Source organism: Nematolebias whitei, chromosome 6 (genome assembly GCF_014905685.2).
Source record: "Nematolebias whitei isolate Nwh7 chromosome 6, NemWhi1, whole genome shotgun sequence".
Taxonomy (NCBI): Eukaryota; Metazoa; Chordata; class Actinopteri; order Cyprinodontiformes; family Rivulidae; genus Nematolebias; species Nematolebias whitei.
This window is the reverse complement of record NC_056503.1, coordinates 31687764-31707054: the sequence shown is the minus strand read 5'-3', so window position 1 is coordinate 31707054 and position 19291 is coordinate 31687764. Positions and strand designations below refer to the sequence as shown.

At 38.9% G+C, this 19291-nt stretch overlaps 1 protein-coding gene across 1 annotated transcript; it reads right to left on the bottom strand.

Moving 5' to 3' along the window:
• Positions 1-1064: 1064 nt before the first annotated feature.
• clptm1 (CLPTM1 regulator of GABA type A receptor forward trafficking) lies at positions 1065-18079 on the bottom strand. Its single transcript, XM_037678190.1, has 14 exons — positions 17976-18079; positions 12319-12446; positions 10727-10850; positions 10223-10381; positions 9923-10040; positions 9757-9842; positions 9133-9253; positions 8797-9041; positions 7735-7828; positions 7462-7652; positions 6870-6965; positions 5912-6047; positions 5287-5454; positions 1065-2078 (listed from the first exon to the last, which is right to left on the bottom strand). The coding sequence occupies exons 1-14, from the start codon at positions 18024-18026 to the stop codon at positions 1915-1917; spliced, it is 1881 nt and encodes a 626-aa protein (XP_037534118.1). The 5' UTR covers positions 18027-18079; the 3' UTR covers positions 1065-1914.
• Positions 18080-19291: the final 1212 nt, after the last annotated feature.

Sequence of the window (19291 nt, the reverse complement as noted above, 5' to 3'; positions counted from 1 at the left end):
TTTAAACAGTACAAGCTGGCTAAGTTGTCAAAATTTAAAACCTAAAACTTTCATTCAATTTATGTACAGCTGACTTTTTTTTTATGTTAAACTTTGTAAAATATTTTAAAGCTGTCATCTTCAGGCTGTCAGACAGAAGTGCCTTATTGTTTAACAGGATTTATACAGGACGATACCCGGGCGCAGTAATTCAGTGGTTGTTAAAGCACACACATCTCAAAGCAACAAACATAACAGCTGCAGAAAGAAAAGCTTTGCAGAGAGTGGTGAAGGCTGCACAGAAATCTGTTGGAATCAGTCTCCCCACCATCACAGACATCTACACCTCCAGATGCAGGAAGAGGGCCACCTGCATCATGAAGGACCCCACCCACCCAGCACACACACTTTTTGCCCCACTCCCCTCAGGAAGGTTAAGGAGCATTAAGTGTAGAACCACTAGACTGAGGAACAGCTTGTACCCTGAGGCTGTTAGACTCATGAATCTCTAACTAGAATAATCACTGAAAAACCATATCATGTTGCTGCTGATCTGTTTCATGTTGCTGCTGATCTGTTTCATGTTGCTGCTGATCTGTTTCAATGTTGATGTGTTCATGCGTGCACATCTGCTCACAGACTCATGTTCACGTTTGTGCTGATGTTCAATGTTTTATGTTATGAGTGCTTAGTGTATATTTAGTTGATGTTTTTCTTAGTTCATATCTTAGATGTTGTTACTGTTTTTCTTATACATTTTATTGTTGGATGTAACTGGGACCCCGTGTACATAATTTCGCTCCACCACATGTACCACATGAGGTGCGAATGACAATAAAGAAACTCTGACTCTGATAAAAAGGCAATTCCACGCAAAAAAAAAAAAGGTCAAATTAAAAACTAGGAGTACATTTTTAAAAACAAGGCGTTGCATAGACATTTTAAACCACACAATTGTTTTTATTATAAACATGAATTTTCAAAAATTGAACATGGAACCCTTTTTGTTTTTCAGATTTACAGAATTCAAATAATAAAAATAAAAATTCTTCCATCACACATCTGTTGTGACGATCTGAATTTTAGAGTGTGTTGGTGATTTAAAAACAAGACGGTGAGCTGAGGGGAAAATAATCAGATTTTGTAAATTGCCAACTGTTAAACGGAGTTCACAGGAATTATTAACATAAGTCTGTACAGTTTGAGGACATACGAAAGAATGTTTTAGTGACTGAAAAACAAAAATTAAGTTATTGACATCATATACTTATATTAATACCAACAAGGCTGTTATCTTTTTCTCATTCAAGTCTAGAACAATAACCGTTGTTAAAATTGAGTGTAGTAGTCATTGTCTCGTGGGTAGTGCCCTGCAGGGTCGTCCATCCCGTCTCTGAGTGTGACTCAGGATCTTTCCAGTTTCCTCCAGCACTACACACCAGTTTCCAGGCAACCCAAAACACGGCGCTCAAATGGAATGAAAAGAAAATGTCACATGGAATCGACATGAAGAACCAAAGTCGCACTTGGCCTGTATTCATTAAAAAAAAAAGTTTCTGCGACCTGTTCCCCTCACAACATCAACGCCAAGAGACTGTTACCCTCTGAAATCAAATCTTACAGAATACAGAACATCACGTTTTGTTTTACTTCACTTGAACTGCAGAAAGAGAGGGTAGGGGGTGGGTGGGTGGGGAACAGAAAAAATAATTTACCAAGTCTACACTGAATATATTCCTCTGTGGAGCCACAAAGAAAGAGAACGAACAGGTAAACTGCTATTTTTTCTCGTTATTTTTTTGTTGTGGCTTCCATGACAAATAATTGGCCACTGAGCCCCACCCCGCTTCCTGCTCAACTTCCACAAGTTCTCTTTGCCCCAACAGTCAGGGCCACAGGTGTGTGTGGGGCGGGGGGATAAGTGAAAGGTCTCGCTTAATCATTCTTCTTCTCCCCTTCTGGCTTGTCTGTGATGGCACCGGCAGAGTCTGCTGTGTTGTTCTGAGTGGAGTCAACTCCGCTGGTGCCAAATTCATTGACCCTGTTGGGATCGACCCGATAGATCCAGCGCTGGTAAAGGTAGATGAAGAACACCACATCTGCAGGAGAGCAAGCAGGTGAGAAAGAGGAAGAGTTTAGATCAACTGCTGTCACCTTAAGACAAGTGGTCTTCAAAGAAGCGTGATTTCTGAAGGGTCCAGGGAATCCTGGTTGAACTCAGCCCAGCACAGTTGCACTTTTGTGCCTCCAAGTGAAGTAATGAGCTGTAACACTCAGCATGTGGACAAGCAAACTGGTTCAGGGTTTTACAACTATATGATGCAACAGATTCAAATAGATTCATTACAGAGAAGATCAAGGACGACTCACAACTTTGAATTAGATGGGGAAAAAAAAACAAAGTTTAACTACAAAAGAATTGCTAAGCCAAGTTTATATGTCATGTTTTGAAATGTTTATTTCATCCATTTACAGTTAAAAAGAAATATGTCACATGTTAACATAAACAAAAGTCCTGAATGAAAAGGAGTGGTTTGAAGAGATATCTATCTATCTATCTATCTATCTATCTATCTATCTATCTATCTATCTATCTATCTATCTATCTATCTATCTATCTATATCTATATCTATATCTATATCTATATCTATATATATATATATACACAAACCAGATTCCAAAAAAGTTGGGACAAGTCCATTTTTACCACTGTGTGGCATTCCCCCTTCTTCTTACAACACTCAACAGACGTCTGGGGACAGAGGAGACCAGTTTCTCAAGTTTAGAAATAGGAATGCTCTCCCATTCATGTCTAATACAGGCCTCTAACTGTTCAATCGTCTTGGGCCTTCTTTGTCGCACCTTCCTCTTTCTGATGCGCCAAATGTTCTCTATAGGTGAAAGATCTGGACTGCAGTCTGGCCATTTCAGTACCTGGATCCTTCTCCTACGTAGCCATGATGTTGTGATTGCTGCAGAATGTGGTCTGGCATTATCGTGTTGAAAAATGCAGGGTCTTCCCTGAAAGAGATGACGTCTAGATGGGAGCATATGTTGTTCTAGAACCTGAACATAGTTCTCTGCATTAATGGTGCCTTTCCAGACATGCAAGCTGCCCATGCCACAAGCGCTCATGCAACCCCATACCATCAGTGATGCAGGCTTCTGAACGGAGCGTTGATAACAACTTGGGCTATCCTTGTCCTCTCTGGTCCGGATGACATGGCGTCCCAGTGTTCCATAAAGAACTCCAAATCGTGACTCATCCGACCACAGAAAAGTCTTCCATTTTGCCACACTCCATTTTAAATGACCCCTGGCCCAGTGCAAACATCTGAGCTTGTGGAGCTTGCTTAGAAATGGCTTCCTCTTTGCACTGTAGAGTTTCAGCTGGCAACGGCGGATGGCACGGTGGATTGTGTTCACTGACCATGCTTTCTGGAAGTATTCCTGAGCCCATTCTGTTATTTCCTTGACAGTGGCATTCCTGTTTGAGGTGCAGTGACGTTTAAGGGCCCGGAGATCACGAACATCCAGTAGAGTTTTACGGCCTTGACCCTTACGCACAGCGATTGTTCCAGATTCTCTGAATCTTTTGATGATGTTATGCACGGTTGATGATGATAACTTAAAAGTATTTGCTATTTTACGCTGGGTAACACCATTCTTGTATTGCTGCACTTTCTTTCTGCGCAACAATGGTGGAATTGGTGATCCTCTTACCATCTTGGCTTCTGAGAGACACTGACACTCTGAGAAGCTCTTTTTATACCCAATCATGTTGTCAATTCACCTAATTAGTGTTAATTGGTCTTCCAGCTGTTCCTTATATGCTCAATTTCCTTTTTCCAGCCACTTATTGCTACTTGTCCCAACTTTTTTGGGATTTGTTGACACTGTGAAATTTTGAATCAACATATTTTTCCTTTAAAATGTTACATTTACTCAGATTAAACTTTTGATCTGTCATCTATGTTATATTACGAATAAAATATTTACATTTGCCATCTCCACATCATTGCATTCAGTTTTAATTCACAATTTGTTTGGTGTCCCAACTTTTTTGGGATCCGGTTTGTAGTTAATGATGAAGACTCCTGTCACAGAGTAGTGCTCCATGCCTCATTTGGTTCCATACAAATTGCTTAATTTTTGAAAGCTCACATCAAACTGGGATGGGGCCAGCTCTGACCAGCCATTTCCCAGAACTGTTGTCTGACAGTTTCCATGAAATCAATCCAATGGCTCATGTGATATTTTGCCAACACAACACACAAACAAAAGCACACAAAAACATTTTTGCCTTTTTGTTTTGGCGGCAAGTAATTTGAGTAAATTTACCAAGAACAATCCTCCAAACATCATCTGAAACCAAGAAACTAAAAGAAAACCTTGAGCTATCGTCACATCTGCAGTCTGGACATTAGCCGTTTTCATCCGTCAAGAAAGTCTGAACATTAAAAAAAATTAAGTTCAAGCCCCCCCATTGAGTTCTCAGGTGAAATTACATGTGACTATAATTTAATAATAGTGGATAATTAGAAGGAAAACCCAGAAAGAACACAGACATACATCATGACTGGTTTGAGAAAAGTCTTGATTTTTTTCCAGCTGGAATTGATCTCAAGAATCTTAAAAGCTTTTTCAAACTGTGTTAGATGTTTTTGTTTTTTTATCAGTCTTTTCAAAAATAGTACTTCAAAATAAACTTCAATTTCTGCTCAAAAATAAAACAGTTGGATACAGTTTAGTTATAGACTTGTTCAAAACAACTGATACAAATGTTATTCATCACCACAGTCTAATTACTGAGCTTAGAAGGTGAGAATTATTTATGTCCATCTAAACAGCTCTATGATTAAACTGATTGTGATAACCATCAGGGCTTTTTACACTTTAAGACAGTCAAAAAGATTTTATCAGGCAACAGAAATATCTGCTCTGCCCACACAATTCTAGTCACCTGACACTAGAGGGGGTTAAAGTGTTAACCACAGCAAATAATGTGACTAACTCCAGAGGAAGATGGTGATTTAAATACTTAGTTTAAGCTATTTGAAGCTTAAGAGAAAATAGTTGTACATTAAAGAGTAAAAACAGAACAAACAGAGCATAGCTTCCTTTAAACAAACCACAAATCCTCTTGGACCAACTGTCCGCCTACGTTAGTTCCCACAACACTAAACAATGAGTCAAATCATGAAACACTTGCAGTAAAACACAACGCGTGTCTTCTGAAAATACTTTCTCTTAAACAATGACACAATATTTGTTTTTAGTAACAAACGTTTTTCAGGAAGACTCACCATCTCTGAGGCATCCTATCCTGTACATCATGGGCATCTTGATCACAAAGGCAAACAGGTCATCAATAAAGGTATTGAGAGCCTTGTAAGTGAGCATCCTCCATGGGAGGTGAGCTACAGATTTCATTTTGCAGTTGATGAACAGCTGTGGCGTCATCGTAATGAAACCTATAAAAAACAAAGCACATGATTTATGAACAAGTCCACGAGCAGAGGCAGTAAAATAATCAGAGGGCTACTGAGTGTGTCTTTATTTCTAATAATGCACAGAGCACCAGAACAGGCTCCTGGGATTTGAGTATGTAAGCATGATGCAAGTATGGGAACATGAAGAGTTCGCGCAGCCACTCCAGAGAGACAATATTATCAGGCAGATTTCTGGACTTTAAAACAATCAGCTGAACACAGTCTCAGCACATTTTTTAGTAATTTCACATTTTATTGAACTGAAGTTAATGTATAGTATTGTTTTTTAATGACTAACAAGTGAATCGTGGTTCTTAGATACGTACGCGTTTACAAAAAGAACATGATCATTAAGACATGGGTCATAGATAATCAGACGATAGCTGACAACAAATGAAACGTCATAATATTAATGTGTGTGAAGGTCAGACGAACTTACCGAAGGTTAACAAGAAGCCGTAAAGCATGCTGAGTACCCACGAGTACCAGCCTTTATGCTCTACGTAAATTAAACTGTAGATGGCATAGCAGCCAAACAGAGGAAATAGCAGCCTGGCCAAGTACTTGAAGGCCATCTGTGAACACAACAACAAGAGGAAACATGGGTCAAACGTTGACACCTTGTATTAAAATGTGTTCTTTTGTTCTTGTGATTGGATTTTAAAATTCTCAATACATGAATAAAACACAACCAGCTGAACAATGACAAATAATACCAATAATAATAATTTAATAATGGGTCCTTTCAAACATATGCACATATAAAAATAGCTTTAAATATTTTAAGTGGCAGATCACAGAACGGTTATATTTGCCGTCACTGCAGGGGTAAACATTGCAGATACATTTATTCATTCAACCTTTATTTAGACAGGTTAATCCCATTGATATCATACCATTGATATCCCATTTATACCTGCAGTCACTGGTGTACATTTGTTACTGACTCACTCAGGACACATCAACCAACACAAATTGACGTGAGATAAAATATACAAGTGGTTTCCAAACTTTTCAGCCTTTAACTTTAACTTGACAAAGGCAGAGACAAGTGACCACAACTATAAATGGTTGAAGTCAACAAAAATTGCCAATAGTCCAATGAAACGAGGGCTTAATGACAACACAGAAAAACTGTCAGTTAACTACACTGTCTTGAAATATATGTGGCAAAATATGCTAATGCAGTAATTTTAAATTAAAATTTAGTTTGTGAGATCATCATGTCAGCTGAATGCTGCACGACTTACAGAAGGGTCCTGAACAATTGCAAAGTTAGAACATTTACGTTTCTGTTAAGCAACTTTTATTTTACAAAGTTTTACCTTTCAATTTTATATTTTAAAGTAATCTAAATGTGGTCAGTGTCTACATGGGCTCTAGAAGAATGAACTTACATCATCATAGATTTTGGTTGAAGACTCCACGTATGTTGACTTGTCTTTGAAAACCAATCTTGGGAAGATCCCTGCAATTTTATTCTCTCTGTCCAACTAGAAATAAATCAACAAAAAGTGGTTACAGATATGCACATTGAGCTGTAAAGATGCTGTATGAAACTCAGTATAACTTCTTCTGAATATATATGACTTCAAGCAATTTTTTAAGTTACAAAAACAGTCCACTTCAAGAGTAAAAGAAATCCAAGAGAACAAAAGATAATTTATTAATTGAAGAAACTGAATGGAATTTTTTAAACAATAAATTTAAGTTTTCTTCTTTAGGACACAATTGCATTGATGGATTCAACTGTGGAGCACAATGACCATCAAACTCAGAGCCACAGAAATGTCCTTTGTTTGGCATATTGTATAAAAGGTTTCCATGTGATTACAGTTAGTTGAAAGCTCATTGTTAATGAAGCAGAGCATTCAGTCACCAGACAATAAAAACAACTAATTAATTTATCCTCAACAGCTACTGGCCACTTATGGATGTAATGTTGATAAAATAGTCAAATAAATGACAAGGCGTGATATTTTGACTTACCCTGACATCCATGACCTTGGTGATTTTCCACAGGTCAATAAGCAGACCAATGAAGACGCTGACCTGCACCACAAAGTTGGTTTCGTTGTCCAGTATGTAGAGCAGAACAACAAGTGACTGAAACACTCCAAATATAATGGAGCGCACAGAAAGGCCTTCAAGGGACTGCCTGCTGTTCCAAAACTGGATATCTGAGGGAAAGAGGGTGTGGAGGTGAGACAAAGTAAATAAAAGTCCCGGGGAAGAAAAACGTTTGGGGCATTAGCTGCTTACCATTTTTGAAAGCAAGAAACTCAAAGATGCTGTGCACAATGGAGACGATAATGGTGACTCCCAGCAGGTACGGGTTTGTTTCCAAAAGAGCAACCTATTGGAAAACAAAAAAAAATGTTCTTTTAAACTTCATTTACAAAAGTAATACAATTCTTTGGTTTTATGCTCACAGAAGAGCCCAGTCAAATACAAAGCGGATAAATAAGAGGTCTAAAAGGTGCATTTAACTGTAAGACAATTAAATAGACCACAGATCTAAAAGTTATTTCCTGGGTCTGATTATACTAGAAAAACCAAGTCTCACATCAACTCAAATATATATTTTAAACAAGCAGATGAAGATCAGACATGTCTATAGAGCCATTACCACATTGTTTCAACAAAATGTAATTCAACAAACTGATTAAGCCCAATTGCATATTACCATACGAGACTAGACTGTGATACTTTAAAATTCATTGAAGACATTAAGGCAGTATCTCACAGGGCTAACAGTCCACAGTAGTGGACTAAACTTGTCAGAAAGCTGCAACAAATGAGGCAAATTTTTAATGCCCGTCTCACTGAATTTTGAACATTCGTGGTCAAGTGACCAGTAAGACGTGTAGAGCAAGACTCGCAAAACGGGTTTCTAGTTCGTCCGCTACGTTTTGTTGCACACTTCGGCCCACATTGTACCTGCCTCAGCTCACTTTGTACCCACCTTGGGAGTCACTCCACATTTATCGTTTATTCTGCTCAAGTACACTTTAAAAATAAAGATAGGCAGATTTGGACCAGTTGTTTGATTAATTACTATTAATCCTTGATGTGATTAAAGACCTGGACATTAAGACTCAAATTTTATCTGTCAGATCTAATGTAATCCAACCACAGACTGGTCATAAAATACAGCTCTAGTGCTCTTGAGAAGGGTTGGAGACGCATGCAACAAAATTGGGAAGGGTTTAAGTAAGGAAATTAGGACTTCCTTGAGAATGTCATTCACCAACTAGTTGCAGCCCAGTGAGATACCACATTACTGTTGGGATCAATAGTGCACTGCAGGCCTGGAGTACTCACCTTAACAGAGTCTTGGTCTTCATCAGACTGCTCATAGGTATCCTCTGGGAGGAAATTCCAAGGAGAGCGAGCATTCTGAGCAGCGTACAGCTGCCAGCGCCACAAAGACAGCGGGCAGTAGTTGAGACGCAGCGGGAGTTTAGTCAGGGTCTCGTTGATAGGATAATAGTCTTTCTGAAGGTTCCAGTAGTCATTGAAATATACAATGGGGTAGTAGTCGCCACTAACTGCATCAAACTTAACATCTAGTAACAGGGGAAAAAAAAAAAATGTCAAACATGATTAAAAAAATAGAATTTTGTTGATAAACGTTAAAACATTTGACCAGAAACTTACACTGGTCTAGCGGAGGTGGAACAGAGCCTTTTACCCAGGCTGTGTGATCATCTACCATATTAATGGTGAGGTTTGGATGCCAGTGGGAGATGATCTCCACCGGACCGTGGCTCTCTGCTCGCTGCGACAAAACAGCAGAACACACAAATCAGTGCAAACAATAAACACAGGAAGTAACTCAAAATTCATAAATAAAATAAAGTCACTTTTGGTGTGAAAAACACAGTTATACAGTACTATATTATGCTTTTTAAAGAACCAAATCCCATTGTCTGTGCAAGCAAGTTGTTGTTATATTTTACACAAAGCATGTTTTGGACATTTGACAAACATTTTATTTAACTTTTTAATTTACGCTTAAGAAAAAGATATCAAACTGTAAAGATTACATTTCTGCAATGCCTCTTTTTCTGTTAAAAATCTGACACTGGTTAAAAAAATGGCACATTTTCTAACTATACTAAAGCAACAAAACTTATTTACTTCCAAATTCTTTGTATTTGAGTAATTTGTACATGAGTCCTCGAGACTCAATAAGACTAACCTGTATAAATAAAGGTTGAATGAATTAATGAATTTAGTAATACTGCAACATTAAAATAATTAATAGTAAATTATTTTTACCTTAATCATCTCTGGATCTGCTTCTGTTTCGCCTGTGAGCAGGTTCTTGGTTTTCAGAAACTTTCTTCTCTTGAATTTATTCAACACTGATGGAATGAAAAGAGAAAACAAAGGTTAACAGTTTGAACACAGCAACTTGTGGTCTTGTGTATCTTGATGTGCGCACTTTTTGTTGAATGAACTGTTGCCAGTCTGCGATACTGTCCCTTGCGTTTGGGGTCTGGGTGGAATCCACTTTTTGTGAAGTAGATATGCATGTAAAAGGAGCCGTTATGCTGGACTTTCTGTACCAAACCAAACAAAAAGACATTATTTTATCTTCTGCCCTTATTATTATAACATCTTTCCAGTCGATGTGATAAAATCCATATCCTCCTCCTTAATCTAGTATAATATAATTCTAAAAAGTGCTTTTATCTGTAACATCTCATTTTGCTCCTCCACGTGATCCTGAGTGATCCCTTACCTCTGGGATGTCCAACTCCTTATAGTTCTGGTAGCAGCCATCTCCATCCTCCCCTGTGTTCCAGTCTCCGTAGACCAGGTCCCTTTGGAACCAGAACAGGGCATCTGTGTTGTTGAAGTCAGAGAACACCTCCTCCTGGGACAAGTAGACGTACAGGTCCTGCAGGAATGGTGAGAAAATAAAGGTGTTGATCTTGTTACAGTGTCGGGAGAGATGGAGTCAGTCTGAGGGCAAAGCAACACTCAGGTACAGCCTGATTACTTTAGGGGATCAGAATGAGAGATGTTGAGGAATGAAGGTCTTGAATTCAGCTGGAACTTTTAACACTTGATAATGGGATTTCTATGCAAAGAGGAATGGTCACAAAAATATTTATGAAAAAAAAAACATTCAAAATATTCTTTCATATATTTGTCTTATTTTATCTGTGGTGTTTTATTTATTTATTTATTTTCATTATTGCACTTCAACCACCCATGTGTAGGGAGATGATCAGTGTAGTACCATGAGGGTGTCTTTGGGGAAGAGGTTCCTGCTGGGTACTCTGGGGGCACCAGCTGGTGTGTTGGGCTCAGGGGTGGACGGCCCTCTGCGGAACCAACTACTGATTGCCCAAATTATAAAAATTCTGAAGGAAAAAAAGAGTAACAAGGGGAATATGAGTTAGTGAAATAACTAAACCTTCACAGAAAAACTGAAAGCTTCCATAAATCAAGTATTTTAGCTGGTTTTGTAATGTCTTGATGAATGATTGTTACAGGTTAATTTATAATCTCATGGGTTAATGAAGTGCACAAAATCCATCATGTTCACAAAAACTTCATTCGGTTTGTCATTTTACAAATTCAAAATTAACTTAATTTCCAAGTGAAAATAATTATTGCCTTTGTATTTGTTATATACAAATATACAAAATTCATCAGAAACTTAAAAATATCAGTAATAGAAAATATCAATCAACTCCAAAATCTAACATTATAAGAAAACAGCTTCAAAACAACAGTAACTGAATTAAATGTGTATTTTAACTACAAAAACTAAAAAGACGCCTTATTAATATCGATTCATGCCCAATAATCCAGGTAGAAAAATCCAACACAGTTAAATTTGGTTCTCTGGACGGTATCTTTTTGTTGAAACATTTCGTCTTTCATCCAAAAGACCATCAGTCCAAGGAGCCACAACAAACTCAGTCTTAAAGGCACCTTCACATAGTGGGTCAACCAGTTTGATGGTGCCAAGATGGTTTCTGGACCAGAGGACCAGACTTAACTTTGTTGGATTTTTTTAAAATGGATTAATGAGCATTAACTATGATATTTTTAACCACTTTGTTCATGACTGCCTCAAACGAGTCGGCCAGGGAGAGGGCGGACTCCAGAAACCATCGTAGCACCATGAAACTAGTTGACCCACTTTGTGAGGTGCTAGTTATAAGACCGAGTTTGTTGTGGTTCATCAGACTGATGACGTCTTTTGGATGAAAGATGAAACGTTTCAACGAAAAGAAACCGTCCAGAGGACCCGACTTCTGTGTTGGAAGTCGTTTTAATGTTGATTACACGTCCTAGTTTATGGTACAGGTATTTATGTGCACTAACCAAATAAAAAAGCCTGAAAAAAAAATAAATTTTGCAAGTCAAATTGAAAGGATTTTGAAGCCAATTGGCAAAAACTAGTGTCTCCTGAAAAACTGAGTGAGTACAGTGAGAATGACAAAAACAATGAGATTGACTACAATTAAAGATCTATTTAAAGATCTTACCTTTGTCAACCTAACAAGTCTAAAATACTAAATATCTCGGTTTTTGACTCACTCAATTATGCTCCAATTTGTGCAGAAAAAGACAATGACTCAGAAAACAGAAGCAGCAAAACAGACCGAATACTCTGTACAAAAATCTGGGACAAAAAACTTGGAAGCAAATGACGTACAGCATACCATTATGCACACTTATTTAAAATTGGACTGGGACACCACTTTAATATGCAATATATTAATTATTACACCAATGACATCAGAGGAGGCTTTTAACTGTGAGTTGGCTCTTCAACTGCAAAGACAATGAGCCAGCAAGATTAAAAGTAAAACTCACCTAAAGAGGACTCCTTTAATAACTTGCCATGCATTAGGTGCTTGTTGCTGCTGCTGCTGAGGGTCCTGTGCATTTCCAGCTGTTTGTACAGCCTGGCTGTCTGTTGCAGCAGTTCCATTGCTGCTTACCTACAATCACAAAAGCACATAAAAGACATGTTCAAGGCAGCCAAAGTCTGTAATGATCAGCGTCACCTGCTTTAAATAAAGCACTTGTTGGTTAAGTTACTGCACTTTCCCATAGAGACAACTTTAAGATGCCATGAATGGAAAAAGAATATACTTAATCTACAGTCAAATATGGTGCATAATTTTTTGTCTTGCTTGTTTTTAATACTGGCCTAAGTCATCCACTACCAAAAAGTATGATTTACTTTATTTATTGAAGCCCCTGCATTCCTTAAAGGTATTCATATCGTCTGACGCCTTGTGCTGAGAAGGGAAAGAGATACTTGGCATATTCTGAGAACTGGCAAAAACTGTGCCATGTGTTACACTATGAGGATGACAGCTACAATCACAGCAAAAATTAACTCAACATCTTTCAAATTCACAGAGTTACAGGTCCTTCTCAAAAATTTAGCATATTGTGATAAAGGTCATTATTTTCCATAATGTAATGATAAAAATGAAACTTTCCTATATTTCAGATTCATTGCATACCAACTGAAATATTTCAGGTCTTTAATTGTTTTAATACTGATGATTATGGCATACAGCTCATGAAAACCCAAAATGCCTGTCCCAAAAAATTAGCATATCATGAAAAGTTTCTCTAAACAAGCTATTAACCTAACCATCTGAATCAACGACGTAACTCTAAACACCTGCAAAAAATTCCTGAGGCTTTTAAAAACTCCCAGCCTTGTTCATTACTCAAAACCGCAATCATGGGTAAGACTGCCGACCTGACTGCTGTCCAGAAGACCATCATTGACACCCTCAAGCAAGAGGGCAAGACACAGAAAGAAATTGCTGAACCAATAGGCTGTTCCCAGAGTGCTGTATCAAGGCACCTCAGTGGGAAGTCTGTGGGAAGGGAAAAGTGTGGCAGAAAACGCTGCACAACGAGAAGAGGTGACCGGACCCTGAGGAGGATTGTGGAGAAGGGCTGATTCCAGAGCCACTGTGCACAGGCGTGTGCAGGAAATGGGCTACATGTGCAGCATTCCCCAGGTCAAGCCACTTTTGAACCAGAAACAGCGGCAGAAGCGCCTGACCTGGGCTACAGAGAAGCAGCACTGGACTGTTGCTCAGTGGTCTAAAGTGCTTTTTTCAGATGAAAGAAAATTTTGCATGTCATTCGGAAATCAACGTACCATAGTCTGGAGGAAGACTGGGGAGAAGGTATCACAATATGCTAATTTTTTTAGAAGGACCTGTATAGATCCTTTGAGTTTGCTGAGATCAATTAGCTGTGATGGCTGTCATGAATTGGATTGACACTACAGTCTACTAAATATAATTTTTGACCCAAGGACCTAACAAACATTTTCTGCATCAACACTCAGAAGACAGTGCCTTTGGCAGTTTGGTTTGTAATTAATTAGTTACAAGAAATTTCTGGAAAAAAAAAAAAAAAAGTTTTTCCCAGCCTGAATGTTTATAGCTTTGTTTCAACATTTAGTCTTAGTCAACTCCATTGAAAAAGCCCCAGGCCAAAGAGGCGAGCCAGTGACCTTGTCGCGGAGACACAACAGCTCTGACCACTGTACTGCCTGAATAGTGACTACAGTATATAAAATTAAGACTTGAAGAGCCTCTGTCGTTTTGAGAGTAGAATAAATGAACGGCATATGTGGAAATTAGTGTATATTACGCCCCGGCCCCGACATCATCAAAATTGTGGGTGGGGTGGGTGAAACACCCACACTTGCCCCCACCCTCATTCGCCCCACTCTGGGCCCATGAGCAAGGCCCTTAACCCCCACCATGTGCTCCCTAAACAGGTCTCTCTTGAAAATGAGTTCTCGTGGCTCAATGAGACTAACCTGGATAAATAAAGGCTAAATGAAAAAAAAAATAAAAATAAATATTACCCATTACTTTAAGTCAGCAAATTCTTTGATCAGTTTCGTCTTTCATGCCCCTCAGCTGGGGCAACAACACCACCAGCCTGATCAAGAAAGCTCATCAGAGACTCTACTTCCTCAGACGGCTGAGGCGAGCTGGACTGGGAAGCTCAGTCCTCACCTCCTTCTACAGGTGTGCAGTGGAGAGCATCCTGTGCTCCAGCATCAACGTGTGGCATGGAGGCTGCACAGCTGCAGAAAGAAAAGCTTTGCAGAGAGTGGTGAAGGCTGCACAGAAGTCTGTTGGAGTCAGCCTGACCCACCATCACAGACATCTACACCTCTAGATGCATGAAGAGGGCCACCTGCATCATGAAGGAACCCACACACCCAGCACATGCACTTTTTGCCCCGCTCCCCTCAGGAAGGAGGTTAAGGAGCATTAAGTGTAGAACCACTAGACTGAGGAACAGCTTCTACCCTGAAGCTGTTAAGACTCATGAATCTCTAACTAGAATAATCACTGTGAAAAACCATATCATGTTGCTGCCGATCTGTTTCATGTTGCTGTGTTCATTCATGCTCATCTGCTCACACAGACTCATGTTCGTGCTGCTGTTCGGCGTATTGTTTTTATGCTATTAGTGCTTAGCGTATTTTTAGCTGATGCTTTTCTTTGTTCATAGTCTTAGTTCATATCTTAGATCTTATTATTGTTTTTCTTTTACAATTTATTGCTGGATGCAACTGGAACCCTGTGTGCATAATTTTGTTCCACCACATGTACCACATGTGATGCGAATGACAATAAAGAATATCTGTATTTATAGTGTTTTTCTCCTTCCAAGCTGGACTATGTTGGTGTAACCCCCTACACCGCTTCTGGCAAGGCCACACTCATACAATTCAAGTGACACAATAGACAAGCACATGCCAAGTCATGAGGCTCGTTCTCTAAACATCTAATCTCCCCTGTTGTCATAAACACAAAGGAAGACCAGTGGTTGGCCCCTTGAAACTAACAAAACATTACTGGGAAAAAAAAGTTTTTTGTTCAAACAGAGTATTGTTTATGAAGGCGTCAAGACAAACTAAAAAAAAAAAAAACCTAACTAAAAATGTACTGGTACGTTTTTTTTTCCCTTTTCCGTTTTCAAGTCAATTCATCTTTCACCTGTTCCACCTGTCAATTTCATTTTGTACAAGACATGATGAGAATTGAAGAGAACCTAAACAGATTAGTTCAAGGTTATGAAGTGTCCCGAAATAAGCCTTTTTTAAATTATACAGCCATGTTCCAGTGTGTTGCGTCAAATTTATTCTATATCACATAAAAACAACAAAAGTTGACCAAAGTGCTTTACAATTCAGTCAAACAAAAACAGACACTAAACATAGACATCTCCTGGAGGGAATAAATCATAAATAGTCTCGACAACAGGAAGTTCGTCTCTCAAAACTTAATTTACAATTTGTACCTTCCTAAAGATGAATAATTTAACAGTATTCTGAGTAAATGCATCACAATAGTTTATCCCTGTCTGGCATTAAAGAGGAAAAAAAATTCAGGCATAATTGTCCAAAGAAATAGATATTACTGGTAATGTTTAAAACACTGTGATTATAAACCCAAACACGGCTTGTGAATAGAATTAAAAACTCTTTACTACAACACAGATTCTCTGAAAACTCGGTCAGTTTTCTATTTCAAGCATTCACATCATACAGAAAACATTGACACTGTGCTGAGGTCACTGTTATTACACCTTACAGATACCGGTGGTTATGTTGGGCAACAGACTGAATCCTCTGATCTTAAAACAGAAATTTCAGATTAGCACACCTAAAGAGCTACACAAGAGCTCCCTCTATAAGCAACAGCACATTTCTCCTGACAGAGCAGTTTGATTTCACCAGAGATATTTACTGCATTCTGTATCTTTATCCTACATGATGGCACACATGCATTCACATTGATACAAACCAGAAATAAGAACTTCTTTTGATGGAAGCGGCTTGTAAAAGCTGAATAAATTGTTCTCAGAAATTCAGAGAATATCCGGAAAATACATCTTCTAAAACACGGACAAATAACCTTTTCTTTAAGCTGTAGTTTTGTTTGATCTTTGTGGTTGAAATGCCTAAAAAAGACTGAAACAGAAGTTACGAGTTTTTACCCGACATTCTGACTTCAATGTAATAAAATAAAAAGCAAGACAAACTGAGTAATTTAGATTGGAAACAAACAAAAACGCTCAACACAATCAAGAACCAAAGCTGAATGTCCTATCAAATCAAAAAGCAACTTACTAATTGTGAATAGACTTCTGGTCCTCTTTACTGACAGAGATAGATTCACTTCATGTGTTTTGTAGATTTGTGTAATTGCAGTGGATTATTTTGTATAATTTAACATTAAGCATGAGGGAGACTAAACGCTTGCCTTCTGAAAGTGATTATTCGCATTGACCTCTAATGTTGAAAGCACTTGTCATGTTTTGGAGGGGGACTTTTTGTATTTCAATCTATAAAAAAAACTATTTTTTAGAATACAGACTTTTTTTTATCAACAAGAAGGGTGCCTGGTATGTCCTAAACTTTGTATTTTATGGACTTTTAGTGTAGTCATTGATATTTGATTAGAATAACGCATTTCTTAATATTTCCACTTCCTTTGGGGTCGTAGTCACAGCACAGTCACTCTAAAAGCAAACAGTCCCTAACTGTAGACATTTATGTTTCCACCTTCACATTTAAAGAATTAGGTTTCAGGCCTCCTAAGCCCTTCAGTTAACTCCGTTCAGAAAGCATGTTTTAAACCAGTTTTGACTAACATTTACTTTTTGTCCACGGTTGGGTTTTTTTTTTTTTAAGATGACTCTTCCTGCCTGGCTCGCTGTGAAAAGGCGGAGCTGCTGTCAGGTCAAGCTTTGTCTTTAGAACATGTAGATAAAGTTAGGAGTTGGGTAGCGGGTAAAAGATTTACTAACGAGGCTGAAATGAGAGGGAGAGGCTAAAGACTAGCCCGGTTAATCGAGCCACGCTGCGCTGCTCAGGTTCAGGCCTTCTTGTTCTTGTGTCACGCTGCGGTTGTCAGCTGGTTCCCACTAAGACACGGTTAACTCATTAACTTCGGGTACAACTTCGCCGTCACTACGGCCCTCAACTCCGCACCTCAACACAGCCAGTACTGTATTTCACAGCACGTCCTAGTGTTCAAGTGACCGCTGGTGGACGTTTTAAAAACCCACCGGCACTCACAACTGTCACTGGAGCTGGCGCAACGAAACGCTTGAATGCTAAAATCCTAGCACACGACGTTCAGAACCGTCGGTCCATATTCATCAGCCGCCGCGTCATAATTTTACCTCACCGTTGCTCACGGTAGACTTAGTTGATTCGCTCCCCTGCGTCGCCATCTTTCTTCGTCTCTATCGCGTACAGTGCCGCTGCTCGCTGGCCGTTTCACCCATAGAAATATATACGTCTATGGTTTTTACCAACCGGCACTCACAACTGTCACTGGAGCAACGAAATACTCAAAGGCTAAAATCCACGTACATGACGTTCAGAACCGTCGACTCGGTCCATATTCATCAGCCGAGGCGAGTAAATAACGCCGCTGTGAGAGTGTCATTGATTTTACCTCGCCGTTGCTCACGGTAGATTTAGTTGATTCGCTCTCCTGCGTCGCCATCTTTCTTCGACTCTCTCGCGCACACACTACTGCCGCTGCTGCTAGCTGGGGCTCGGAGGGAGGGGGGAGTGGGGTGCGGGAATCGCGCGAAATCTCGCGAGAATTCAAATGCAGCGTCACTGTAGTGACGTCCGCGGTCTGTGGGGGAATGATGAAAAATGTAATTTCTAATAAATATTGCAGGGGGCTTTCTTGTCATGACTGGATGATGAAAGTGCGCGAAACATCGTGCTTGGTCATGCAGACGTCACTTTAAAGATTAAGAGCCTGAGTGAAAGTGGGTGAGCTTGTAAAAAAATTAAAAATGGAAGGATGTTAATTTGAATATTGTCATTGCTGTACAGTATATAGGATTTTAATTCAAATCTTGTACTCAAGCTGTACTGCCTTTCTTTAACAAAAGCTACAAATATGAGAATAGAACCCACTTTAATCAACTGTGCTATAGATTTTATGGATTTTCTGTGTTGCATTGTCCTCATTTGTCTATCTTCTGTGTCATTACATAAATAATTAAAAGCCTAGCTTTCTATAACATATCACCTTTCATGCCAGTGCTTTAGAGAAAAAAAATATTATTTTCAGAAATTGTAGAATTATTCTGGTTAAACCTTTAAGCAAAATTCAGTGCAATCGTGATTGTTCCCATGATACTTGTAGTATGTGTTGTGAATGAGGCTCAGCTACTACCACACCAAATTTTAGCTCAGTATCTGTAACATTCACTAAAGTAAACCCACTTTTGTGTAGGTTAAAGTTGAAGCTATGACGGATTGTACAGACTTGGGTTTTTTCCAAAAGTTAATAGACGTGCAGCCAATTATTACTTTGAGTTTTATTAATATTTGTTCCGTGGTTCATGAGATATTTTGCTAACACAGTTTATTCTAATGATACTGGCCAAGTTTTCAGTTCCAGTTTGCACAGAGTACAAGTTGGGAATCAGTCTGTTACTACCACACCAAATTTCAGCTCAATATCTATAAAAATATCCTGATGCATGCTCAAAGGTAGAAAAATTTAAAAAAGTTAAGTCTGGTCCTCTGGACATTCAAAAAAGAAAAAAATATATATTATTATTTTTTGAATGTCCAGAGGACCAGACTTAACTTTTTTAGAATATCTATAAAACTGAGAGGTGGCGCAGAGGTTAGAGAAGGTGGGCCTGATCACCGGTTCTACTCCCGGTATACTGACAACATCATGAGGGTGGGATAGGTGGAGCACCCACCCACCTGCCTCCATCCTCATTTGCCCCTCTCTGG

Bases quoted from the DNA above. Each gene is read 5' to 3' on its own strand.
- clptm1 (XM_037678190.1), bottom strand. From the start codon at position 18,026: ATGGCGACGCAGGAGAGCGAATCAACTAAATCTACCGTGAGCAACGGC. The intron at 10,041-10,222 runs GTAAGGGATCAC...GGTTTGGTACAG, and splicing joins AGGAGTTGGACATCCCAGAG to AAAGTCCAGCATAACGGCTC. The intron at 7,829-8,796 runs GTGAGTACTCCA...GTTTTCCAATAG, and splicing joins AAGACCAAGACTCTGTTAAG to GTTGCTCTTTTGGAAACAAA.